Source organism: Cetorhinus maximus, chromosome 3 (assembly GCF_964194155.1).
Source record: "Cetorhinus maximus chromosome 3, sCetMax3.hap1.1, whole genome shotgun sequence".
Taxonomy (NCBI): Eukaryota; Metazoa; Chordata; class Chondrichthyes; order Lamniformes; family Cetorhinidae; genus Cetorhinus; species Cetorhinus maximus.
This window is the reverse complement of record NC_135881.1, coordinates 99420236-99447331: the sequence shown is the minus strand read 5'-3', so window position 1 is coordinate 99447331 and position 27096 is coordinate 99420236. Positions and strand designations below refer to the sequence as shown.

General features: G+C 41.2%; 1 protein-coding gene across 1 annotated transcript in view; it reads right to left on the bottom strand.

Annotated features, from left to right (window-relative positions):
* The window catches only part of LOC144678812 (putative acyl-CoA dehydrogenase 6), a 98700-nt gene that overhangs the window by 2110 nt on the left and 69494 nt on the right, over positions 1-27096 (bottom strand). Inside the window, exons 3-8 of the mRNA XM_078538755.1 lie at positions 19752-19881; positions 16244-16350; positions 11893-12060; positions 9960-10133; positions 7165-7326; positions 3663-3813 (exon numbers count right to left, since the gene is read on the bottom strand). Coding sequence (XP_078394881.1) covers positions 3663-3813; positions 7165-7326; positions 9960-10133; positions 11893-12060; positions 16244-16350; positions 19752-19881 — 892 coding nt within the window. The remainder of the gene's footprint in view (positions 1-3662; positions 3814-7164; positions 7327-9959; positions 10134-11892; positions 12061-16243; positions 16351-19751; positions 19882-27096) is intronic.

Here is a 27096-nt window from a genome sequence, read left to right as displayed (position 1 = left end):
TGGGTAGGATTTCACTTTTAAAAACTTTTACTGTAGCAAACCAACTGGAGTCAAAATAATTCAAACATTAATTAATAGGCAAAGGGTATTTCAAATGAAAAGGTAAATTTCACTTTAAATAGTCGATACAATAGAGATATGCCTCAAACAAAAACAGACAATGCTGGAAAAACTCAGCAGGTCTAACAGCATCTGTGGAGAGAAAAAAAAAGTTAATGTTTCAAGTCCTTATGACTCTTCCTCAGAGCTCTGAAGAGTCATACAGACTCGAAACGTTTACTCTTTTTTTCTCTCCACAGATGCTGTTAGACCTGCTGAGTTTTTCCAGCATTGTCTGTTTTTGTTTCAGATTTCCAGCATCCGCAGTGTTTTGCTTTTATCTTAGAGATATGCCTCATGTAGTTACAAGCACGCTCATTACTTCCCGTACAAATGATCACATGCAGTCTCACAATCTTTCCAACTTAGCCTTCGTTTTGTAGGATCTCCCACTTCTCATCCATCTATTTTGGCCCTTGAGTCGCATTCACCAGCAATCGCATTTCATCTGAAGTTCCCGGACACAGTTGCCACCGACAAGGCACACATCTACAAACCCTCTCTCATTAAGGTCATGACAGATCTGATGGCACAGAGTCCTGAGACTTCTTTCTCTGATCGCTTTATACAGTCTGGTGGGCTCTGGTACCACTTCAACAACAGCAATTGGGTATTTTCCAATCCACAATCCCTCATTCTTCCTGTCTTCAGTATTCTGTCCTTTCCAGCATAGTTTCTACTCTAATCTCATCAGAGCCCTGCTTGAACACCTAGACGTGTTCTAATACTGCCAAACAGAAAACTGTTCCATTCGGAAAGAGCCTGGTCTATTCTCCCTTTGCGCAAATTCTTAATATTCTCAACTGCCAAACAGGAAAAACTGACCAAAATCCAACTCTGCTGCAAACAGCTTTCTATTTACCCTTTGCTTCTTAGCTCGTCATCCCCATGGCAACCCCAGGTCACATGGGTATTTCTTGGAGCCAAATGATGCCACAATCAGGAAATCAATGAACCCTCTTTCAAAATACTCCCCAGCACATTTTTTTCTTAAAGAGTCACCACACAAAAAAATGCAGGCCTTTTCCAGCATATGAGTCATGACAAGTGTCCTATAGCCAGTATCCTGATTGATATATTTAAAAAAGAAATTCTGGGTATTAAAGATATCAAGGGATATGGGGATAGTATGGGAAAATGTTGTTGAGGTAGAAGATCAGTCATGATCTAATTGAATGGTGAAGCAGGCTCAATGAGCCAAATGGCCTACTCCTGCTCCTATTTTCTATGTTCCTATGATATTCCTTATGTACCTCTCTGTAATCTGTACCAGGTGGTATCACAGTCTCAGCTGCGCATCAAACACGATGCTTATTCAGTAAAATGTCCAAGATAACAACAAGAACTACCTTTTTGTTAAATACTTTAGCCACTGGAATTATCCCTTTACAGGATCCTTTCTGTCTTCATAGTTTCATACATCAAAAATTGTTTTAGGTTTATGTTAAGAAGCAAACTGATGAACAGTATAAGTTTACACAAGAAATTATATTGTACTTTTCCTTCAGTCCACATAGGATTCATTATTTTGAGAATAAAACTATTACTAACTCTGCTTCTCTATCACTAGTGGCAAACTTAAAATTAGTAACTTTCAATGAGAGGAACTTGTTTTATTCATTCATGGAGTGGGATGTTACTGGTGAGGCCAGCATTTATTGCCCAACCCTAATTGCCCTTGAGAAGGTGGTGCTAAGCTGCCTTCTTGAACTGCTGCAGCCCATGAAGGCAGCTCACCATATGATGCCAAACAATATGGAATTAAGCAAAACAAGAAGTCTACCAACTTTTTTTTTAAAAGGGTTTTGTGACCAATATTATAGGTCTTTAGATTAGAAAGGTTACATTTATCAAAATGTTCTCCCTTCTAACTCTGCAGGCATGAGATTCCATAGGCCCCCAGCTGCCCTTCTATACGTTCATAGATTGAGAATGAGTGAAGTCAATTTAAAACTAAGTGTGCACTTCAAATATATAAGTTTACACTTAAGTAATCCCAGATTCAAAAATGAAAAATGGAAGTAAACCATGGCAGTTTCAGTCTCTATAGGCAGCCCAAAAACATATTAAAAACACAAATACCATAAAACAGCCCATCTGTTTTTATGCATCCCTTGCAACTTTAATCATTCAACTCTACTGTAACTGCCTGCCCTGCTTCTTTTCTCCTTCCTACTCCTTCTCTCCTGCCCCTAATTTGTATGTTCATATGTAATTGCTATTTCAATACCTGTGCACTTCTGACGAACATGGATGCAAAATCAAAGGAACTCACTAATAATAGAATCCATTTCTGTCAGTTTGACTAAAATAAATTAACAGGTATTCTATGGTCAGTTTACCTTCTTTAAAATACATTCAAATTATTTTTTAAAAAAGCAATTTTGCTCCTTGGTAAAAAGTTATCAAAAAAGAACAGCATTCAAGGGCAAGAGGGCGTCAAACACAATCCAAATCCTGAAGGAAAAAACCCTAAAACTTCATTTTAGAAATTATTTCCTGAAAATTCCAACATTTCCTGTTATAATAAATGATTGATGTCAACCTTTTTTGACTATATTGATGGTGTATTTTTAAAACTTGTACTATTTGATCAGGACGCTTTCCAAAATTACTGAAATAGCACCAGTAACTGCTTTCTCTTTTATTTCAATTCCTCCCCTCCCATCCTCTCATTCTCAAGCCATTGAGTATTTCATGAGTATGTGTGACATGCCAAAGGGTGCTGGCCATCCTCTGGTACTGCATTCAAGTAGTTATTTCTCAATTGGCAATTATCATAAGTAATTCTTATGAATGAGCCTCAGAAAGAGATTTAAGTCCAGCAGCACAAAACCAAACTATTCCTTTACTCCTCCAATACTCTAAGGACTTAAAGCAAAGGATACTGGATAGCGATCAAGGACAGAAATTCTGATCAATTTTCTCTTTTTTAACCCCAGGGACACTGAAGGCAGCTAAAGTTCTCTCAGTGCCAGCTGAGATCTGCTACATCAACACAAAACAGTGATCAAACACGGAACCTTCTAGGTTTTGTGTGCTTGAGTCAATGAGACACCTGAATTTTATTAGATCTACTATAATTCATTATATGAACAAACTTGAGAAAGCATTAGTTGGCATTTTAAGACAAGGAAATATTTTCTGGGTCTGTGCACTGGATCATCTGGCCACAGTGATTATTGGAAAATCCAATGGGTCAAGAGCACACATCTGTAAAGGAACCCATCCAATGTTCTTTCCTTAATGAAAGGAAAATTGGGTGGCTTCCTCGAGAAGCATGTGCTATGATCTGCCTGATGTTCGTTTATTTACCACACCAACACAGCCCAGGAAAATCTACCCTATAAACAATTCATAGTCAAATGATATGGTTAGAAACCTTATTTAACCTTATATAGATGGTAATTTATATACTTCACAACCTATTACTGTTGAATATCTATTTTTCTGGATTACAGGTTTAATGGAGATCACATACGTTATGCGTTGCTTTTAAAACATGAAGAAACCATATTTGCAGTTAAACTCAGTTCATATATGTATCCTTTCATTTTACTCACCTGTACAGTCTGCTGACTAGCACCTCATTAGTAAAACCCATTCCTCCCCAGAACTGGAGACAGCTGTCATTTACCACACGAGCCAGGCGGGCTGCCTTCAATTTTGCCATTGAGGCTAATTTTGTTGTATCATTTCCTTGAATATACTGTGCTGAATGTAGAAGAGATAAATTTAATTATAACTATAATTTAAAATAAATCTTGTATGAATACAGCATGACACAAAGTTAAGTGTTAGAAGGCAGTATCATATTTGGTTGGGGGCGAGGTGGTGGTTGGTGGCGAGGGGTTTCACATGACAACATAAACTACGAGGTAATGCTTGGTTCAATAATATCACCTCAACCCCCTGAAATACTATTGCCTTGGACAAACTCCAATGTGTGTTATTCTTTGTAACAAATTAAGAATATCATAACATTGCCACTTTTGGCCAGCAAAGTGTTGTGGCTGACAGTGACAGATAGGTTCCCTGGGTCAAGTTAAATTGATTTGAAAAATAGTGATGTCGTGCCATGTAGATGTGACCAGCAGCAATTTTGAGATTTATTTTGAGAAATTATATTAGGAAATGTTTTAGTCTCCATGTTACAATCATGTATACAAACAATTCAAACATCTCACCTTAATTGTGTGGCAAACTTCAAAAACAAATACTTTTTTCATTTAATATGCAAGAATTATCAAAAAAAAAAGAAATTCAATAAAAACATGCAAATATTTATATTAAATGCTAATAGGCTCTAAAAAGTAGCTTGTCCCAATAAATTGAGTTTAGATGTATATGTGAATTGAAGAATCTAAAATGTAAAATCTGGAAGGTTTTAACACCTTTATCACCATAAAAAAAAGTTAAGCTCATAAATGATCATTAAAGCTAGCAAAACTAGCATAAGAACATAAGAAATAGGAGGAGTAGGCCATTTGGTCATTCAAGACTACTCGCCATTTTAAATGAACATGACTGATCTTCTACCTCAAATCAACTTCCTGCACTATCCCCATATCCCATGATGCCTCTGATCCAAAAAGTCTTATTGATATCTGTCTTGAATATACTCAATAACTCAGCATCTACAGTCCTCTGGGATAGGGAATTCTAAAGATTCACAATTGTTTGAGTGAAGAAATTTCTCCTCATCTCAGTCCTATATGGTCAACCCCTTATTCTGAGACTGTAACCCTAATGTTCTAGAAGCCCCAGCTAGCAGAAACAAACTCCAAACATCTACCCTTCAAGTCCTTTGAGAATTTTATATGTTTCAAATAGATTATCTTTCGTTTTTCTAAACTCTAGGGAATATAGGGCAGGATTTTTCGGTCAGTGTGCAGGGGCAGGCCCGACACACCAATGCGTAAAATGACACACGATGATGTCAGGCATGCGTCCTGTCATCGCGCAGTCCCGTGATATTTCGTTCGGCAGGTGAGCGGAGTCAGCTGCGCGCCCGCTGATATTTAAATGGCCTATTAAGGAAGTAATTGATGTAATTGTTAATGCTGCCTGTCCAACCTTAAGGTTAGCCTTTACGTTTTTTAGGAAACCTCATCTACAAGCGGGATGAGGTTTCCTAAAGCTTTTATTAAATAAATGTTAAAAATTTCCTAGATCTAAAAACATGTCCCATCTCATGTGACACAGTCACGAGGGGAAATGTTTAATTAAACGTTTTCTCCATTTATTTAATTATTTCAATATCAATTCAATCTCCCTGAGACAACTCAGTGCCTCAGGGAGATAGAAGCGCTCTTTTGTGCATATGCACGAAAGAGCGCTGGCCCCAACTCTCCCTCCTCCCCCCTGCCCGTACAGGTAGCGCTGAGAGCTACAGTATTACACTGGGCGGGCCTTAATTGGCCCACCCGCGTAAAATGGCAGCGCGGAGCCGATAGCTGGCGGCGAATCTTTAAAGCAATCCCTCTAAGACAAGTATGTCCTTCCTTAGGTAAGGAGATCAAAACTTCACACAGCATTCCAGGCTTGGTCTCCCAAAGCCCTAAATTAAAATTTCTTTACTCTTGTACTCCAATCTCCTATTGTTTGCTGTTCCTGCAAGTTAACTTTTTATGGTTCATGTGCAAGAACAATCAAATCCTTCTAAATACCAACATTTTCCAGTCTTGCTATTTAAAAAATATTCTGTTTTTCCATTTTTCCTACCAAAATTTCACATTTAGCCACGTTATTTCTATCTGCCATGTTCTTGTCCACTTACTTATCCCATCTATATCCCTTTGCATCCTCCTCTCATTTACTTTCCCTAACCTTGTATCATCAAGAAATCTAGATACATTATGCTCAGTCCCCTAATCAATTCATTTACAATATAGATTGTAAACAGCTGAGGCCCAAGTACTGATTCCTGCAGTGTCCCACTAGTTACAGCCAGACAGCCGAAAAATGACTCATTTACTCCTACTCTCTATTTTCTGCTCATTAACCAAGCCTCAATCCATACTAATATATTTTCCCAAATCCCATGAGCCCTAATTTCATGCAATAACCTGTGTAGCACCTTATCGATTACTTTTTAAAAGTTGAAATACACTACATCCTCTGTTCCCCCTCATCTGCCCTGCTAGTTACAACCCCAAAAAAACTGATTTGTTAAGTACAATTTTTCTTTCATATATTTGTGTTGATTCTACTCAATCATTTGATTTTTCAAGCAGTCTGTTAACATGTCCCAAGAGATTGTTTTATTTTCCCTCCTACTGATGTCGGCCTAGCTAGTTTACAGATCCTTGTTTCCTCTCTTCCTTTTTTCTTGGATAGAAGGGTTACGCTTGCTATCTTCCAGGGACCGTTCAATGCATCCACTACCTTTGTAGCCATATCTTTTGAAATCCTAGGGTGCAGGTCATCAGGCCTGGGGTTCTAGGTTTTTAGTCACATTAATTTCTTCAGTGCTATTTCTTCCTAGTAGTAATTTCTCTATGTTCCTCAATAATTAATAACTAAGTTCCATCATTCTCTTTGAGAATGTTTTTATAAGCCAGTAGTTTTAACAAAAGGGACACTGTTATGACAAAATAACATCAACACTTTATACAAAGAAAAACTAATGTAAGAGGTATAGGTCCTGATTTTAACACTTCCTTCTGCCCTGAGGAAACAGGGTTGGCAGCACAGATAAAACAAAGGGAACAACTTAACCCGTTATTCTGCTGCCTTTTATCAGGTGATGATGTTAATCAGATCATTTGATCAGTTGAACAAGACACCAGCCACAGGCCGACAGGGTCTTCATTAACTATGCCGCTTAGATCCCAATGATGACTGAGCTTCTCCCCCTACCTCAATCAACTTCACCCTGACTGCCTGGGATTAATCCTGCAGGTGCCCAGTGGCAGCCTTCTGCCTGGGAACTCCCACTCCTGCTTCCCATGGATAGCGTATCTGGTTGCATTCCAGCAGATTCCAATGAAGCAGACTCCACTTATCTTGAAATGATGAATATGCTTGATTTTGAAAGTGATATCAGTTATTAAAGCGCCATACCGACACAACGATAAAGGAGAGAACGAACAAGTTCAATCTCAGTCTCAAGTTCAGCAAGCCGGAAGTGCACTGTCTGGTTGTGTAAGACTGACTGGCCAAAGATTTTGCGTTGGCGTGTATATTCGATTGTTTCCTGTATGATGTTCTGCACTGGAGCCAAAACTGCAAAGAGAAAAATAACATTTTTACACAACTGCTAATATTGTGGTGTGTTAATTGTGCACAGTTCACACATTGGAACACAAACACGAGGCCAGATTTACCCATTCTGATGTGGGACCAAAGCGCGGTAAGCATAGTTTAAAAATGGCAGGCAGAACCTGAACCCAGGATTCCTATCCCCTCCATTCGCAGCGCCAGTGCTTTTCATCAGTGCGGATAACAGGGTTGCATTCTACTGTCCCAACATTGCCTACAATATAGTGGAAGCGGCCATTTCAAAATTTCCACAATTTTGCCGGCGAAGGCTGGGCTTTGGTAGGTGGCATGAATCGCACCAGCAGAGGTGTCATGACTGCTTTGGAAGCAGGAACTGTATGAAAGCCAAGTACAAAAGATGTTGCCTACTCCACATGTCATGATGAAACATTGCAGCACAAATTATGCCTGTTTTTACTACAGTCATTGATCAGTGTGTTTTGTTTGAAAAGGTAAGTGATCATTAAATAATGTGGTTGCCAGGTTGTTACTTCTGACAACTAACAAGCTGTCAAGGGAAAGAATAGCACTGTGAAAGTGGAAAAGTTTTCAGATGTATTAAAGAGTGCATTTATCAACTTGATAAAGCGCTATTCCATATCATACTACTGAAATCCAGATCAGATTGTGTAAAGTTTCCTCAATGCTTTAATCTTTTCCTTGTAATTCAACTCAGCCATCTGTTTGGCTATTTCAAAGCTTTGAGAGGTGGGTGAGCTTTCAGTAAAGTATTGAATTTCAGCCATCTGTTAGCTGTTTCAGAGCTTTGATAAATAGCTGAGCTTCTGGCTGTGTTCAATGGCTCTAATAGATTCCGCTCAGCAAAGTTTGTTGACAAAGTTGTCAAGGGAAAGGTGAGTTTGTTTATTTTGATAGATTTATAAGCATTTAAGAGGATAATGTTTGTTAAATGCTATTCAGGTAATATTTGTTTATTTTAACACGTCATCTGTCCACAACTTTTCTACAGTCTTTGGTCCACCATTCCATCATCCTGCAATGTCACTCCCTTTTGTCCAGCTCAATAGGACTGTCTTTACTTGGTTCCACACTTTCCTATTCAATCATAGTCACAGCATCTCCTGCAATGGCTTCTCTACAGGCCCTACACCTCTAGAGTCCCTCAAGGATCTATCCTTGGTTCCCTCTTCTTCTTCATCCACATGTTCTTCTTTGGGTTCATCTACAGCCATATACGCTGACAACATCCAGCTCTACCTATCTCTACCCTTCCAATGCCTCTATGTCAGGCTGCTTGACCAACATCCAGTCTTGGATGAACCACAATTTTCCAGATAAACATTGGGAAGATTGAAGCCATTGTTCTTGCCACAAACTCTGTACCTTACTACCAATTCTAACCCTCTAATGTCAAATGTCAAAGGCTAATGTCAAAGAATGAACCAGACTGTTTGCAACCCTTGTGTTCGATTCAACATCTACTGACCTTCTAAGTTCACATCCTCCTCATCACAAAGACCATCTAATTCAATCTCTAACATCATAAGTGCTGTGGAATGTCCTGAGGTTGTGAAAGGCATTCTCTAAACACAAGTCCTTTCTTTCTTTTGCTCCTTGGAAAATCTGTCACAGGCGTTTTCTTTATTATTTTACTTTTGACTATTCCGTTAATTCATCAAGGTTCATACCTGATTAGCAAGAGACTTACTGCATTTAGGAACATATTTGTTTTGCAAGCTGAATGGTATGTTTTTAAAGATGTTCCACTTTTCTTCAACTGCAGCGTCCTCCAGCAATTTGTTACTGTGTTCTTTTACTGCTCTGAAACAGGCTCAATAGCTATATACTGAACTCCTGGGGTGGAACTTAATTTGATTAACACAGGATCAGCCCATCAGTTGGAGAATCGGTGGGAAGTGTCCATTGCTTATGAGTGGAAGACCCAGCCAGATTCAGGCACTTAACCTGCCAGTGTGGACCTTCCCTAGGATTCCGCCTGCTGAAAGCTGCCAGCCAACCAGGAGCAGCGCCACCGGAAGCAGTAGCTATTGCCGGTAATGTACCCAGGGAGAGGTCTAGGATCACCAAGGAAACTAGGCCATAGGTGAATGAGGGCAGGATCGGTGTTGTTGGTGGAGGAGGCTTGGGGGCAAAGGCATGAGGCTTCCAGAGGCCACCATCCGGCCCAATGCTGGGTCCCTTGATCTGGCACTAAGTGCTTTTGAAAGGGGGACCCCACACTGGAAGGCTGAAGGCAGCAGCCTTCTGGAGACACAGAAAGCTGTGCCGCTTGTATGTAATCCCTGAGCTACTGCTAAAATCTGGTGGGCTCAGGGATAATTGGTGTTAACTGGCTCAATAACATGCCTAATTGACAACTTGCTGCGAGTGGGCAAGTTTCCCTCATGGGTCTGTTCCTTCCTCCAACTTAATTGCGGGAGGTTTTCCCGCCGTGGAGGGACTGACGTGCAGCCTCTCCCTTGATTAAGTGGGCCGGCTGCCATGTTTCCCACTACGATGGATTGCATTTAATCCAGTTGCTGGATGTTTTGTTTTACTGAGTCCCATTGTAGCAGATTAAGCAGTGTTTTACTTTCCACATAACATATGGCTCATGTACAGTATAAATTACCTACTTGCTGCAACTGCCCACATGCGCTCTTCCTGGAATTGCAACATCTGATAAGTGAAGCCCATTCCTTCTTCCCCAATGAGATATTTTCTTGGAACCCTGACGTCTTCAAAAAAGATCTGTGCTGTATCTGATGACCTCATGCCCAACTTATCGATCTTTTTAGCCACATGGATTCCTGAAAATGTAATTCATATGGTTAACTAATTTAACAACACTTTGAATTAAATTTCCTATTCTCAACAGAAATATTTCCTTCATAAAGACAAACAAAAGTAATAAAGTACCAGAGGTTCGTTCTCCATCAGTCAATTGCAATAAGGTTATGACTTCTAAATCTCTCTACAAACATGAGGACAGGACCTGGGCTGACATTTTGGTGCGGCGCTGAGAGATGCTGCTGTCTTTTGAATGATATCAGGCTCAAATGCCTGTTCAGTTAGACATAAAATTCCCATGGAACTTTGTGAACAAAAAGGAACTCACTCAATGCTCTGGCCACTCACAGGCAGTGAGTGGTACTGAATGATGTGACAGGAAAAGGAGCCACCAATGGTTTCAGGCTGCATTTGAGGTGGGATTGTGGGGGAAAACGTGGCCCTTGTAGACATGCCTTCTTTACTCTAATAACTCAGGCCTCCTCCCATCTTTCTTATCATTTGCATCCCTATCTCTTTACCTTTCCACCATCGCCTGCCCTTCCTATTATCATCACATTCTCATCACTATTCCAATTCCTTTTCATTGAACCGCTTAATTAAGCTTTGTATCTTCCCCTCATCCTTGCTCTACAGTCATTCATCTCACCCTAAAGAATCAACCAATGCACCGCTACCTCACTTACCTTCTCCAGTATGGGTGGCAAAAGGCCATAGCCCATCCCTCACTGTACCCCTATTTTCCACCTCCCCTCACTTATTCCTGTTGTTTCCTATCTGGTTCCTTTAAAGGAGCAGTGTTTGCTCAATTTACTTATTTTTTAATAAATCAGATAAAAAAACGAGGAAAAAAAAACTGTTTATCTTTCCCCCTGTCTCATTGCTATAAGGAATTCACAATCACATTTCCTAACTGTCAAAACATAGTGGTGAACAGTTAGCTTCAAAATGCAATATTTTTTAAAAATTGAACTAACAAGGCTTCCGCCTTTTCCTACCCTTCTCTTGTTCTTTCTCTGGCCGCAGTCTCTTGCCTTCACCACATGTATTTCCCAAATTTACAGAACACACAAAAGCTGCAAAAGTTGAAAGCTAGGAGGAGCAATGTTCCAGCAGTGCAGCTGACTGGGTAATACTGATGCATCCTGGGAAATTAGGTACAGTGTCCACACTTAAACTGCAAAACCCAAATTTAGATCACAAATTTACAACTTTGGGCAAAAATATCAAGCCCAATTCCAGACTTTGGGAGAGGGTGAAGCCTTCAAGTAAAAACTTTAGTGAAGACATTAAAATATAATTCAGTGGATACATTTACTAACATCATGGAATGTGTAATTTTTGGACTTATTTATTTTAAGTGAGAAATTTCAGTTGCTGAGGAAAATTAGATGAAAAATGAATGATTTATGACTTATCAGAAAAATTTATTTTCACTATAAAATAACAGTTGTGGGATATCACACAGTATGTCACGTTTTATTTCATTGAAATTCCCTATAGAGTGCCATCTACAGGTATGACAGGCACTTCAAGTGGCTATAATGGGTCTTCAATTAAACTAATTTCACATACTCCTTTTAATTTATAGTAGTTGGTTGAAATCTTATCAAAATTCAGCAATTATGGAGAATCGAGAGGCTGAATTCACTCTCGTATGGGAGTCTAATGCTTCACAGATTTCTTCTGGTGTCTATTTATTTGTTAGCAGATATGACAGTAGGATCTTCCACAAACCTCTCAGGTCAGCCTATATTTTATGTTCACTCTAATTCTTACCTGGTAATTTCATGGGCAGACATATGAGAGACTTGCTTTTGTGAACAGACCCATCATCAGTGTTTGCTAAAAGACACATCCAGTCAGCTTGACAACCATTAGTTATCCACATTTTCTCTCCATTTATTATGTAGTCATCTCCATTCTTGACAGCTTTGGTCTTGATGTCTGCAAAGATGGACCATTTTCTCAAGATATAAAAGATAATAAGACCCATGAAGCATAATGATCAAAACTCTTGAGATTCAAAATGTTCTTTTGTGTTTTAACCTTTTCTTTCTGATTGAAAGAAACAAACATTCCAGCCAGATCTCAATAGGTAGCTCTCTAAAAATTCTAGATTTGGCAGCAAAACTGTTAATTACTTATCCAACTTTGTATTGTAAAGGGATATATGAAGCTATTAGCTTATTAAAATAAAAAATGTACATTAAATCTGGCAAGAAAAATATCTGCTTATCATGATTAATGCTGATTTATATACAATTAGATTGTATTTCTCTGCATTTATGATGGTGGTTGGGGGGGGGACCTAAGAAGTTCTTATCTCACTAGTCCAACAGATAATGTTTATTTTCACCTGATGTACTGTGAAACTGAACCGAGCACCAATATTACAGTAGTAAATCTACTGTGATATCAAGAGCAGGTTTATTGCTATTATATTACACTTTTAAAACCAAAATATGTTTTAAATTGAACACCTTCTCAAGAGCAATTAGTTATGGGCAATAAATGCTAAAGTAGCCAAGGACACCAACATTCTGCAGAAGAATTAAAAGTAAACAATTCCATTTGCCCTGTTTTAATCCCAATGTTTCTTCATTCCCATTTCTATATATCTTATGTTTTACTTTTTTCTACTTTATTGATCTTCCTTATTTTCTTGTCTCAAAAATTTTGAAGGGCCAATCTTAACTTTTCCTGCCCAGCAGGAATGGGGCAGGCAAGTGCTTAAAATAGTAGTCACGTGCTTTCTGCTACATTCCTGAAGCATTCATGCTTGCCACCATTCTAATGGCATTGATTTTGGCTTTGGGAAAGGTATCAATCAAATAATGAGCTCCCACACTTGCCTATGTAAAAGTCAGGGTTCTATGACACAGTTAGGATCTCAACACTATTTTTAATCTCAAGCTATGCAAGACACACACCTGTGGCTGACCTGACCGTGAAATCTGACATAAGTAGTAGCATAGCCAGGAGAGGCTCAGGTAAGTATAATTTTTAAACATTTTCATGGTTTCTTTCAGGGGTCAGAAAAAGCAGAAGTACTTCTCCGAGGCTCATAATGAAGTCTTTTAACTTTAATTTTTTCTGCCTATCCTGCCTCGATTATCTCTTTTTCCTTACTTAAATTTAATTATTTTTTTTACAATGTTCATATTTTGTATTGCCTGATCCCACCTCTCTTTGGGGCAGGATTTTCCCTTCATCGGGTGGACATGGCGGGCGGGCCAGTCAGCGTGAAACACGCTACTGTGGTGGGGGCGGGAGGAGCGCGAGCGCTAAAGTCTGCACATGCGTGGGGGAGCATGCACTGAAAGCCCCCTGAAAGCACAGAACTGCCTTGGGGAGCTGAAGAATTTTACAATGGAAAACAAAGATTTTAAAAATAAGGGAAACATGGCCCCACATGTGACTCAGCCACATGAACAGGAAAATATTAAAAACATTTAAAAAATTTTTAAAAAATTATTGTCGGAAACCTCATCCTGCCCATGCATGAGGTTTCTTAAAACATGCAAAGGCCGTCTGGCCTACTTGCCCACCCGCCAACCGTAAGGTTGGGCGGGCAGTGAGAAATACAAATTATTTTCTGGTTTGATAGCCTTAATAGGCCACTTAATTGTTGGCAGACACACTGGCGACTCTCACGCTGCCTGCCGACCGAAATATTGCGCAATGACGTCGGGATGCTCGCCTGATGTCATTGCACACTATTTTACTCCCGATCGGGTCGGGCGCACGCCTGCCAATGGGACGTAAAATTCTGCCCACGAAAATGAACATGATGATGAAGACGACGAATCCAAGAGTCATACGGACTCAAAACGTCAACTCAGTTTCTCTCTTCACAGATGCTGCCAGACCTGCTGAGATTTTCCAGCACTTCCTGTTTTTATTTCAGATTTCCAGCATCAGCAGTATTTTGCTTTTATTTTATACCTGCTTTAGTGACTGGAAGCCAGTGTCCAGTGGTGTACCACAGGGATCTGTGCTGGGTCCTCTATTAATTGTCATTTATGTAAACGACATAGATGACTATGTGGGGGGTAAGATTAGTAAGTTTGTGGATGACACAAAGATTGGCCGGGTGGTTAACAGTGAGGTTGAGTGTCTTGGGCTGCAGGAAGATATAGACGGGATGGTCAAAAGGTCAGACAAGTGGCAGATGGAATTTAACCCTGAAAAGTGAGAGGTGATACACTTTGGAAGGAGTAATTTGACAAGGAAGTATTCAATGAACTGCATGGCACTAGGAAGTTCTGAGGAACAAAGGGACCTTGGCGTGTGCATCCATAGATCTCTAAAGGCAGAGGGACATGTTAGTGGGGTGGTGAAAAAGGCATATGGGACACATGCCTTTATCAATCGAGGCATAGATTACAAAAGTAGGGAGGTCATGTTGGAGTTGTATAGAACCTTGGTGAGGCCACAGCTGGAGTACTGTGTGCAGTTCTGGTTGCCACATTATAGGAAGGATGTGATTGCACTGGAGGGGGTGCAGAGGAGATTCACCAGGATGTTGCCTGGGATGAAACATTTAAGTTATGAAGGGAGGCTGGATAGACTTGGGTTGTTTTCGTTGGAGCAGAGAAGACTGAGGGGGCGACCTGATCAAGGTGTACAAGATTATGAGGGGCATGGACAGGGTGGATAGGGAGCAGCTGTTCCCCTTAGTTGAAGGGTCAGTCACAAGGGGACATAAGTTCAAGGTGAGGGGCAGGAGGTTTAGGGGGGATGTGAGGAAAAACTTTTTTACCCAGAGGGTGGTGACGGTCTGGAACGCACTGCTTGGGAGGGTGGTGGAGGCGGGTTGCCTCACATCCTTTAAAAAGTACCTGGATGAGCACTTGGCACGTCATAACATTCAAGGCTATGGGCCAAGTGCTGGTAAATGGGATTAGGTAGGTAGGTCAGGTGTTTCTCACGTGTCGGTGCAGACTCGATGGGCCGAAGGGCCTCTTCTGCACTGTGTGATTCTGTGAAACCTACTTGAAGCTAGGTGAACATCCATATTTGAAAACTGACATTATATTCAACCAGTGCAATCACTATTGGAAAAAACTGCATCAAAGTTAGTAACTGCCTCTCATTGAGAAATAAAGCAATTACTAATTCTGGGAACTCAAAAGTACCCGTACAAATACGAGTGTTTATTGTGCTGTGAGATCTGGGGTTGAATTTAACCAGGGGGAGGGAAGTGTATTGCTTATGCACCCTCCTCCCCCAATTACAAAAGTCTGTTCCAAATTCATCGACTCTAAAAAAAAGGTCACCCCACAGCAATAACACACTGCAAGTGGCCTTGGCGAGCAGAGAGAGGGACTTCCACACCTCAAAAGAAGGAAGTCCTGCCCTCAACAGCTGCTGGCCAATCTGATTGGTTGGCAGCTCTAGCAGTCCTAGCAGTGTCAGAACTCAATAGTGGGCACTGCTGGGACTGCAAGCAGGCCCTGGGAAAAGAACAATGGATCCTGGACTAAGGTAAGTCCCAGACTTTTAGGGCGGGAAGCGATCAGGCACCGTCTGATGGGGGGGGCGTGAGGATGGGCTTTGCAGGCTAGCACAAAAGGACGGGTGCCCTGAGGTGCACAGGGCACCCCAAAAGGTGCATTGCCCCTTCCTTCCTGCTTTTTCATCTCAGATGGTGAAAAATGGACTTCCCATTCTCATCCGCCTGCCCACGCCAACACATTATGGAGGGGAAAGCGTAATATCCGGGTCAACTGGGCTTATTAACAAGCTCAATTGCTTGTTAATGATTTTTTTTCAAAATGGCAGGCAGGTTGCTGATTTCAGTACCTGGCCACCTACTTTATTATGGGGACAGGGTCAGGGGTGAGCAGGAAGGCAGTGGGCTAAACACCCATATTTTACATGTCTCCACCCCCCCGCCAAAGACAAGCCCGGCAGGGTGCTATAAAATTAATCCCCTGATGTGCTATTAAGCCCGATTTTGGAAATTGATGTGCTTGGTAGAGTTTCACATGTTATTCAGCAGCATTATTAAATTTCAAAATATTAAATTTAGCCCTTATTCTACAATGCCTTAAAATAATTTATCGAATTGTTTGTACAGACTTAGCTTTCATAATTGTTTTACTCATAAATATATCTTATGTACTTGCAACATCAGATCCAGCTCCAGTTTCACTGATTCCCAAACAGGCTACCATGTCCCCAGCAATGGTAGGTACGAGGAATTGACGTTTCAGTTCATCTGACCCAAATCTGGGAAAGAAATTACACCAAATTTTGAATGTTTGTTATTATTTTCTTACTCTTAGTCAACATTTTTAGTATACGGATTAGAGGCTTGAACGAAATTAAACAAAGAGTTGGTGTGTTTTGCTACAAGAAATAAGGAATGGGACTTTAGGCTCGTTTTAATTTGTTCACCAAGAAAAAAGGTTTTGTTTTCATGGGATATAGCAAGAATATATCTTCAGTAAAATGTTGAGCAACCTGGCCTTTATCTTTCACAAACATGTCTGTTGATGGAATAAATCATCCAAAACGATTTCAGCTCTGAAATTCTTGGCCCCTTGCTCTTCTGGCGGAAGTGGAGCAGGGCAGGACCTCCAGCTGTCTTCAAAGATAACGATAATGATCCTGTCTGAAATCCTGATGTTAGCTCGTATGAATATCATGAGGAATGACAAAGGTAAAAGTTGTCCCAGCAATAGAGCATTTACATCAAAGCAGTCCCAGAAAATTTGAGAGAAGGGCAAAAGTCAAGGCGCAAAGCAAGATTTAAAGGATTGCAGTAAATTAAAGACCTTGAGAAGGCATAGAGATTGCATCTGCAAAACAAAGAAGAGGGATGTAAGGAAATCTGGGTTTTGACGGTATTTGGGAAAAACAGAACGAAATTATTTAAAATTGCAATCTTGCCTGGAACACTGGATTCACCTTAAACTGCTACAATTGCCAGTAGGCTTTTCCAATCTAACAAGTATTCTGTTTACTCCTTTGTCCCAAACTTCTTTGATTTGTTTATATTGTTTATAATGAGCCTTGGTAGACTACTTCTAATTTCTTAGCTTTGATAGGCCACGGTTACATTAATTCCTATAATTAAATAAGTGATGATGATGATGTTTAGAGAATGATGGCAGTTGGTAGGCCGTTAGTTTAAAGGTCTGTGCGATGGGTCATTAACTCAGAGATAACAGAGCATTTTGATGAGACAGAGGACAGAGATAAGAGCGGCCCTAGAAGTATCTGTGGCTGTTCATGCACATATGATTGGGGGAAGCATGGGAGAAAACATGAGTCGACAAATTCTGCTGCAACTTCCCATTCTTAGGGTATTGACTAGGAAGCTTGGGACCACTCAGTGTAGAAGAATCAACAGTGGGGACCTGGAGGTCAAACGAGGGTGAACTGTAGCAGGAATGTGGAACAGGATGTCATAACTTCTACCTAAGGACTTGGGTAATGCAATTCTCAATTGAGTTCTCAATTGTACTTAGTAAATTGCTGCTCAATCATGTAACAGGTTGAGTCCCACTTATAACAAACAAAATTCACAAGTTACCAATATGGCCTTAAAGTCAGATAATTGAAACGAGTCCAAAAGGTCTATAGGATCTTTTACATCACAGCACAATTTGAATCTACCAACAGATGAAATAGGTGTCGACGCAATGACATTCTTGGTTCTGGAGGAAAGAAACCTGCCAATGCAACTGCCTGCATGATGTGGAAGGACCTTGCCAAAAGCGCATTACTTATATTATTTCTTAAAAATAATAACCTTGTTGCTTGGGTTTCTGCAACACTTCACAGCCACATGAACATATAACATGAACCCAAGCCACTTCCTAAGTTAAGATAGAATTAATTCCTTGAAGGAATGGACAAGTCGACTGGGGAGTGGGATGACTTGTCTGGAAACTTTCCTTCGTTACCTATGAGCAAATGTCTGACTTCTTCTCAACAGATGGCTGACAATTCAGGGGCGAGCCCACCTCCATGTTGCTAGGAAGGCCTGATCTGACTTAACGGCTGTTAGGCTGTTAATTGGCTGAGGTGGAGACTTTCGCCCCCATCTTGGAAGCAGGACTTATTACCAATCAAATGGCTACCAGCTTTCCAATCCCAGCAGCGCCACCAAGAGTAGTGACCGCTGCTGGGGCTGCAGCCAGTACCCCCAGGCAGAGTGTTGCTGGAGCTGAGTAACAAGGTGAGTGAAGAGGGTTTCATCGGGGCCAGTCAGGCAGGGTCCACCAAGGGGAATGGGAGACTGCCACTGGGAAGGCAGCATCAAGATGTACCATGGGGTGGCGTGGGCTCTGTTGGCTCTCTCACGAGGGACATTAATTGGTCACTTAACAGCTGCAATTAGCCCAAGGGCAACCAAGCCACCTGACACCTCCCCTGCCACTGTTAAAATTACCAGAAGTGGGCAGCCGATGGGCAAGGCACCACCTGCCATGTCACTTATTTTATGCCCTCCTCCCACCTGCCAGCCTGCTCCTGGTGCGGGGCATAAACTTTTGACCAATATCTCTCTCTAATAGAATAACATTAGGGATCCATAATACTGTTAAGAATAAAGTCATGGTACTTTCGATTAATTCAACAGAAAATTTACACTTACAAAAAACTCTAATTGAGGTGGAGGTCATATGAAAGAATATACAAGAAAATGAGAGAAAAAAACATCAGGGCCAGGATTTTCCAGTCATTGGGCGGGCGGGAGCGGCTGCGGCTGTGAAACGGACCGCCAATTAACGGCCAGCCAGCGTGAGCCACGTGCTGTAGCGCTGCCGGGGCGGGGGGTGGGGGGAGGAGGGCGAGCACAGACGTTCGCGTATATCCACAGTAAAAGCTCCCCTCAGGGAGCTGAATATTTTTAAAATAAAAAATAAAGAAATTAAAAATGTTAAAAACATGTCCCTGCTCATATGACTCTGTTACATGTTAGAAATTAGTTTGAAATTTTTTTATATTTTTTAATCACTGATTGAAACCTCATTCCACCTGTGGATGGAGTTTTGTAAAAAAATCCAAAGGCCGCCTGGCCAATTCACCAGCCCGGGCAATGGAAAATTTATTTTCATTATGACTTTAATGGCCTTAATAGGCTGCTTAATTGTCGGTGGACGCACTGCCTACTCGCGCCTCCCTGCTGACCGAAATATCGCACGAGTGCACGATGACATTGGGATGCTCGCCCAATGTCATTGTGCGTCATTTTACATTCATTCGGGTCGAGTGTATGCCCGCCCGGCGAGCGAAATATTCTGCCCCAGGTTTACTTGCTCAGAATTGTGCTGGGAGACTATGATGAATGCATAATGACCCTGTCTCAGCAAACATCAGGGCAATGCGGAGAAGGCCTGCACCTCAGGATCAGGGAAATCCAGCCCTGTGATCCCAATCTGTTATATTTAATGCTTAATCGTTTTTACTTGACTATTCGTAAGCACATATGTAATTTCAATTGAATGGGATATAATTACAATTAAGTAGCAGTGAAAGGTCAAATCGCAAACAATGCTGTTACTTTGCAAAGTCTGGCAACAAATTATTACATCTGCCTTAACTTATTTGACAGCATCCCTAATTTGCCTTTACCAAATAACTGTCCAAATATACCTGCCATCCTGAAAAAAAGTCAATACCTGGCGAGAGCTGGTGTTGCCATATCGCTCTGGACGCCGATTGCCATGGGAATTCCACCACATGGTATGTTTCCCAGTTCTTCTGCCACTGCTATATTGTAGCTAAAATCCAAACCAAGCCCGCCGTATTCTGGGGAAAGAAAGGAAAAGTCTTTCAGCTGTATCAATAGGCATAAGGCCAACATGTTGGGTTTTATCTTACCTCCCAAAAATGGGTGGGTTGGGATTATATGGGGTTAAAACTCAGGAACCAAAGCCATTTTGACCACACCCATTTGTACTTTTAATGGACAACTGGAGGGTGACTAAGCTGCTTGCAGAAAGCAGGTCAGTCATTTAAATATTGTAATGAGGTTGCCTGCCTTCATTTTAACATTCTATTTTTAAACCACAGGTGGCCAGCTTTCTAGGGCTTCAAGAAACTCAGCAGCTTAAAAGAGACAAGAGAAGAGTCTTTTCAGCACTACTTGTGGGCTAGGAGTAGCAAGGGGTGTGCGAGGAGACAGGTAATTATGCCCAAGTGAGGCAGAGAGGGAGTGAGTAGCGAATTAAATTCACGTGGGAATTCGATGCATGGAGGAAAGAGGTGTGGCATACACAGGAGTTATTCTAAATTAATCAGGTGAGTAATTAAATTAAGTTAATTACATAAGTAACAATGGCAGGACAGATATTATATTGCAACTGTGGAATGTGAGGACTTTTGGATGCCAAGGCGATCCAGGACAAGCAGAAAGTGTCAGCGGCTAGAGGAATTCTGGATCAGGGTTATTGATCTGAAAGCTGAATTGCAGACACTACGCAACATAAGGGAGGGGGAGAAATACCTGGACACTTTATTCCAGAAGACGGTCACACCTCTTAGAACAGGGTCATCTTTTTCGGTCAGCAGTGAGGGACAGAAGGATGCGACCATGAGTGAGGCAGGTAATTGGACCGAGCAGGCAGTAGTGGAGGAGCTTCAGAATTTGCAAATGTCAAACAGGTTTGAGGTGCTTACAAGCTGTGGATGAAAGCGAGGTCTGCAGGGTGGATGAGCTGGCTGGTCATAGCACCATGGTACCATAAGCCATTCAAGCAGGGGGAGCAAACAGGAATGTAGTGGTAGTAGGGTATAGTATAGTGAGGGGGGTTGACACTTTTCTCTGCAGCAAAGAGCAAGAATCCAGAACGCTGCCTGCCTGGTGCAATAGTTACAGACGACTTTGGTTCAGGAGATCAGGATGTAGAATTGGTTTGGGTGGAGATGAGGAATAACAGGGGAAATAAGTCACTAGTAGGGGTGGTCTACAGGCCCCCTAACAGTAACCACAATATAGAACAAAGTATACAAGAAGAAATATTGGGTGCTTGTGATAAAGGGATGGCAGTAATCATGTGTGATTTTAATCTACATATAAATTGGAAAAAGCAGATTGGCAGTAGTAGCCTGGATGAGGAGTTCATAGAATGTTTTTGAGATGGTTTCTTAGAGCAGCATGTTCTGGAACCAACCAGAGTGCAGGTTATATTAGACTTGGTATTATGAAATGTCACAGGATTAACTAATGACCTCAGTGTGAAGGCACCCTAAGTAGCAGCGACCACAATATGATTGAATTTTACATCCAGTTTGAAAGGGAGAAGGGTGGGTCTGAGACTAGTATTTTAAACTTAAATAAGGGCAACTATGTGGGCATGAATGCTGGGCTAGCTGAAGTGAACTGGGAAACTAGGCTAGGGGATAGATCAACAGAGAAACAGTGGCAGACTTTAAGGGAATATTTCAGGATACTCAGAATAAGTATATTCCTACTATAAAGAAAAATTCATATGGGAGGACCCACTATCCGTGGCTAACTAAAGAAGTTAAGGAAAGCATCAAACTTAAGGAAAAAGCATATAACTACACAAAAATGAGTGGCAGGTCAGATGATTGGTCAGAATATGAAGAACAGCAGAGAATGACTAAAACGTTAATCAGGAGAAAGAAATTGTACGAGAGTAATAGAGGAAGCTAGCTAGGAAGGTAAAACTGAATAGTAAGAGGTTTTACAGGTATTTAAAAAGGAAAAGTGTAAGTAAAGCGAATGTTGGTTCTCTAGAGAGTGGGAATGGGGAGATAAGAAGGAAATGGCGGATGAAATGAACACATATTTTGCTTCTGTCTTCACTCTAGAGGATACAGAAACATCCTAGTAATAGCTATAAATCAGGAGGTAGAAGGGAGAGGGGAACTTGGTGAAATTACAACAACTAGGGAAATGGTACTGAACAAATCACTGGAGCTGCAGGCTGACAAGTCTCTGGGTCCTGATGGACTTCATCCCAGGGTGCTAATGAGGTAGTAGATGTGTTGGTGTTAATTTTCCAAAATTCCCTAGATTCTGGAAAGGTTCCATCAGACTGGAAAGTAGTAAATATAACGTCTCTATTCAAGAAGGGAGGGAGGCAGGAAACAGGTAACTATAGGCCAGTTAGCTTGATGTCTGTTGTGGGGACGGTGTTTAGAATCAATCATTGAGGAGGTTACAGCTGAGCACTTAGAGAAACTCAAGGTAAATCGGGAAGAGTCAGCATGGTCTTGTGAAAGGCAAATCACGTTTAACCAACTTACTGGAGTTTTTTAAAGGAGTAACATGCTCTGTGGATAAAGGGGAGCCTATAGATGTACTGTACTTGGGTTTCCAGAAGGCATCTGATAAGGTACCTCATCAAAGGTTATTGTGGAAAATAAAAGCTCATGGTTTAGGGGATAACGTATTAACATAGAAGATTGGCTGGCTGGCAGATAACAGAGTATGCATAAATGGGGCTTTTTCTGATTGACAGGATGTGACGAGTGGAGTCCCACAGGGGTCTGTGCTGGGCCCTCAACTTTTTACAATTTATATCAATAACTTAGATGAGGGGTGTGAAGGCATGATAGCTAAATTTTCAGATGACACAAAGATAGGTAGGAAAGTACGTTGTGAAGAGGACATAAGGAGGTTGCAGACAGATATAGATAGGTTGAGTGAATGGGCAAAAATATGGCAGATGGCGTATAATGTGGGAAAATGTGAAGTTGTTCACTTTGGCAGGAAGGATAAAAAAGCAGAGTATTACTTAAATGGAGAACAGCTGCAGAATTCCAAGGTGCAGAGGGATCAAGGTGTTCTTGTGCATGAGTCACAAAAAGTTAGTACATTGTATGCAGTTTTGGTCTTCTTATTTAAGGAAGGATGTAAATTCATTGTAGGCAGTTCAGAGGAGGTTTACTAGATTGATATCTGGAATAAGCGGGTTTTCTTATGAGGAAAGGTTAGACAGACTGGGCTTGTTTCCACTGAAGCTTAGAAGAGTGAGGGGTGACTTGATTGAAGTATATAAGATCCTGAATGGTACTTGACAAGGTGGACATGGAAAGGATGTTTCCTCTTGTGGATGAGTCAAAACTAGGGGGCACTGTTTTAAAAATAGGGGTTTCCCACTTAGGACGGAGGTGAGGAGAATTTTTCTCTCTCAAAGGGTTATGCGACTTTTGAACACTCTGCCTCAGAAGGTGGCGGAGGTGGAATCATAGAATATTTTTAAGGAGGAGGTCGATTGATACCCTTGCCTAACAAGGATCTAAAGTTATCGGGAGTAGATGGGAATGTGGAACTCGAAACACAAACAGATCAGCCATGGTCTGATTGAATGGCAGAGCAGGCTCGAGGGGCCGAATGGCCTACTTCTGTTCTTATTTTGAATGTTCCTATGTTAAGCACATTGTTTCCTCCAGACCCAGCAGGCTACCTGTAAACACACCGCCAACTCCATTGCAGTCCCTCCAATCTGGAGGAAGTACAATCAGATGGAGTCAATCAGTTCACGGTCAGGGACAGGAGGGTGTGGCTGCCAGAGACACAGATCTGAAGACACAGCAGGTAGCACTACAGGAGCCTCAGTCCTTTCACTTCTCCAACAGTGCTGAGGTTCTTGCAACCTGTGTGGATGAGAGCAGGGACTGCAGGGAGAAGAGGCATATTGACCACAGCACTATGGTACTGTTGGTTGGTCGGGGGGGGAGACACTCAAGTGGGAGAGCAAAAAGGAATGTAGTAATAATAGGGGGCAGTATAATTAGGGGGACAGATACTATTCTCTGCTGCCAAGAGAGAGTCCCCAAGACTGTATTGCCTTCCTGGTGCCAGGGTTAAGGATATTGTAAGGATGAGAGAGTCCCTTATAGAGTCTTACTTAGGTTCGAGCTGTACTTTGAACATAACAGGAATGAGTGGCAATGCCAAGTAATGTGTTAAAGCAACATTGTGACACCTGGCTTCAATTAATGACTACTCAATGCGTTTAACTGCAAAGACTGTTGCTTTTCAAATTCCAAGCCAATGATACCTCGACTGCTGTGGATCCCACTCCTGACATCAATCTATGAGATTTTTAGATTCAGGGCCACAGGTACCCAAGATAGGCAGTCGACCATTCGTTAGTAATTTGAGATAGTTAATTAAGTTTATTAAGAAGCAACAGTTTAGATACGATGCATTAATTAATTAGACAGAAAAATTATACTGCCCATGGCAGTTGAGTGCAATTTACTGATCTCAGAGAACGAATGGACAGTTGGCACAGAGTGTGTTGCTGTCAGTAGCTTGTGATAGCAGCATTCTTCTCTCTAGCGGAGGTGTTGGGAAACTCTTCCCTCAGTCTTCCTCCTCCCCCCTCTGCCTGACAAGCACTGGCACCTCACCAGGACCTGGCCCCTGTCCTTGAGTACTTGTTAATGTACCCTTTTTCTGAGGGCTGGTAGCTTATCCAGTGTCAATTATCTATTCAAACTCTTCTGACTAATGGCTGGGGACAGGTGCCCAAAATGCCGGGGTGGTTACCTCCTCCCTTGATCGTCACCCTGCTCGAGGTCAGCTTTTTAGTTTAAACTGGCCCTTTCTAAACACTTGCATAGATCGAGGAGCACACAAGATGCCATCCTACCAACTTGAGAATGTCAACATAGCAGGCTGAATCAAGTGACCTTGCCATTTCCAGGAACTGTTTCGAAGTCAGAGTGTTTAGAAATTGCCTTTCTAGAGAGAGAATCACTGCTATTTAGCTAATCCCGTAAAAGTTCCATACTATGCAGAAAGTACCAGTTTATTAAAGACCCAAATTTCTTACATTTCACCACCACAGGCTGGAGAGGAACTTGGGAGTGGGAGGGGAAGGACTCAGTTGCCTTAGTCCAGGTATGTACCAACAACATCGGTAGAACTAAGAAAGAGGTTCTGCTAAAATCATATGAGCAAGTAGGGATTAAATTAAAAAGCAGACCCCAAAAGATGCCAATCTCTGGATTACTACCTGAGCCATGAGCAAATTGGCGTAGCGGAAATAAGATCAGAGAGTTGAATGCGTTGCTCAAAAATAAAATTTTGGAGAAATAGGTTTCAATTCACGGGGCAGTTGCACCTATGCTGGGGAAAGAGGGAGCTATACCGTTGGGATGGCCTTCACTTAGACCATGCTGGGCCAGGGTCTTTATGAATCGAATAATCAGGGCTGTAGAGAGAGCTTTAAATTAAATAGTGGGTTGGAGGGGCTCAAGTGAGGGAAGATTTAGAAAGTTAATGAGAAAGGGCAAGGCAATAGTGCAGGGTTGGGATTCAGGTAATGATAACCAGAGTGTGACAGGAAGGGACAGAGTGTACAAACAAAGAGTGCACCAGCAAAGAGGATCAGAGCGGGAAAAATTGTAAAAGAAAGAATTAAAGGCTCTTTTTATCTGAATGCATACAACATTCATTACAAGGTGGATGATTCAATAGCACAAATAGAAGCAAATGGGTATGATACGAGAATCATTACAGAAACATGGGTGCAAAGTGACCAAGGCTGGGAGCAGAATATTCAAGGATATTTAACATTTTGGAAGGATAGGGTGACAGAATTAGTTTGGGTGGCGATTAGAAATAGTAAGGGAAAAAAGTCACTGATGGAAATAGTTTAAAGGCTCCCTAACAACAGCTAAACTGTAGGACAGAGTATATATGAAGAAATAATGGGGGCTTGTAAAAAAGGAACTGTAATAAGTATGGGCGATTTTAATCTTCATATAGATTGGACAAATCAAATTGGCAAAGGTAGCCTTGTGAATGAGCACATACACACAGTTGGTACAGTTTCTTAGAACAGTACATTCTGAAACAAACTAGGGAACAGGCTATTTTAGGCCTGTTAATCTGTCATGAGACAGGGTTAATTAACAATATCATGGTAAAGGCTCCTCTAGGCAAGAGTGATCATAACATGATTGAATTTCACATTCATCTATTTTTAAACAACAGGTGGCCAGCTTTCTGAGGCCTCAGGAAAATTGGCAGCTTAAAGGAGGCAAGAGAAGCTGAATCCATGAAGCAAGTGTCTTTCCAGCTTGAGAGCTAGGAGGAGCACAGTTCCTCCAGATCCAACAAGCTACTCTGTATGTACCCCGCCAACTCCATCGCAGCCCTTCCAATCTGAAGGAAGTACAATCAGATTTAAGAGTTGAAGGTGAGAAACCTGGGTCTGAAACTAGTGTCTTAAACTTAAATAAAGGCAATCTGAAGACAGAGTTGGCTATAGTGTAATGGGTAAATAAGTTAAAAAGTAAGATGGTGGATAAGCAGTCAGACATTTAAGGAGATATTTCATAACTCTCAATAAAGATGTATTCTATTGAAAAAGAAACACTATGAGAAGGATGCACCATTTGTGGCAAACTAAAGAAGTTAAAGATGCTTTCAAATTTAAAGAAATGGTGTACACTGCTGCAAAGATCAGTGGTAGGCCAGAAGATTGGGAACATTTTAAACACTAGCAAAGGATGACCACAAATAATAAAGGGAGAATAAAGGGATTAAACTAGCAAGAAATATAAGCACAGACAGTAAGAACTTCTGCATGTATATAAAAAGGAGATTGGCTAAAGTAAGCATTGGTCCTTTAGAAAATAAGTATGGGGAATGAATAATGGGAAACAAGGAAGTATCAGAGATTTGAAAAAGTATTTTGCATTTGCCTTCACGGTAGAAGACACAAAAGGCATCCCAAGAATAGTCGAGAATAATGAGGGGGCAAAGAGAGGGAAGAACCTAAAACGATCTCTATGACTAGAGAAAAAGTACTATGTAAACTAATGGGACTAAGGACCGACAAGTCTCCAGGACTTGGCCTGCATCCTGGAGTCTCAAAAGAAGTGGCTGCAGTGATAGTAGATACATTGGTTGGAATCTTCCTAAATTCCCTAGATTCTGGAATGGCCCCAGCAGATTGCAAAACCACAAATTTAATACCTCTGTTCCAAGAAAGGAGGGAGACAAAAAGTAGCGAACTATAGGTCAGTTAGCCT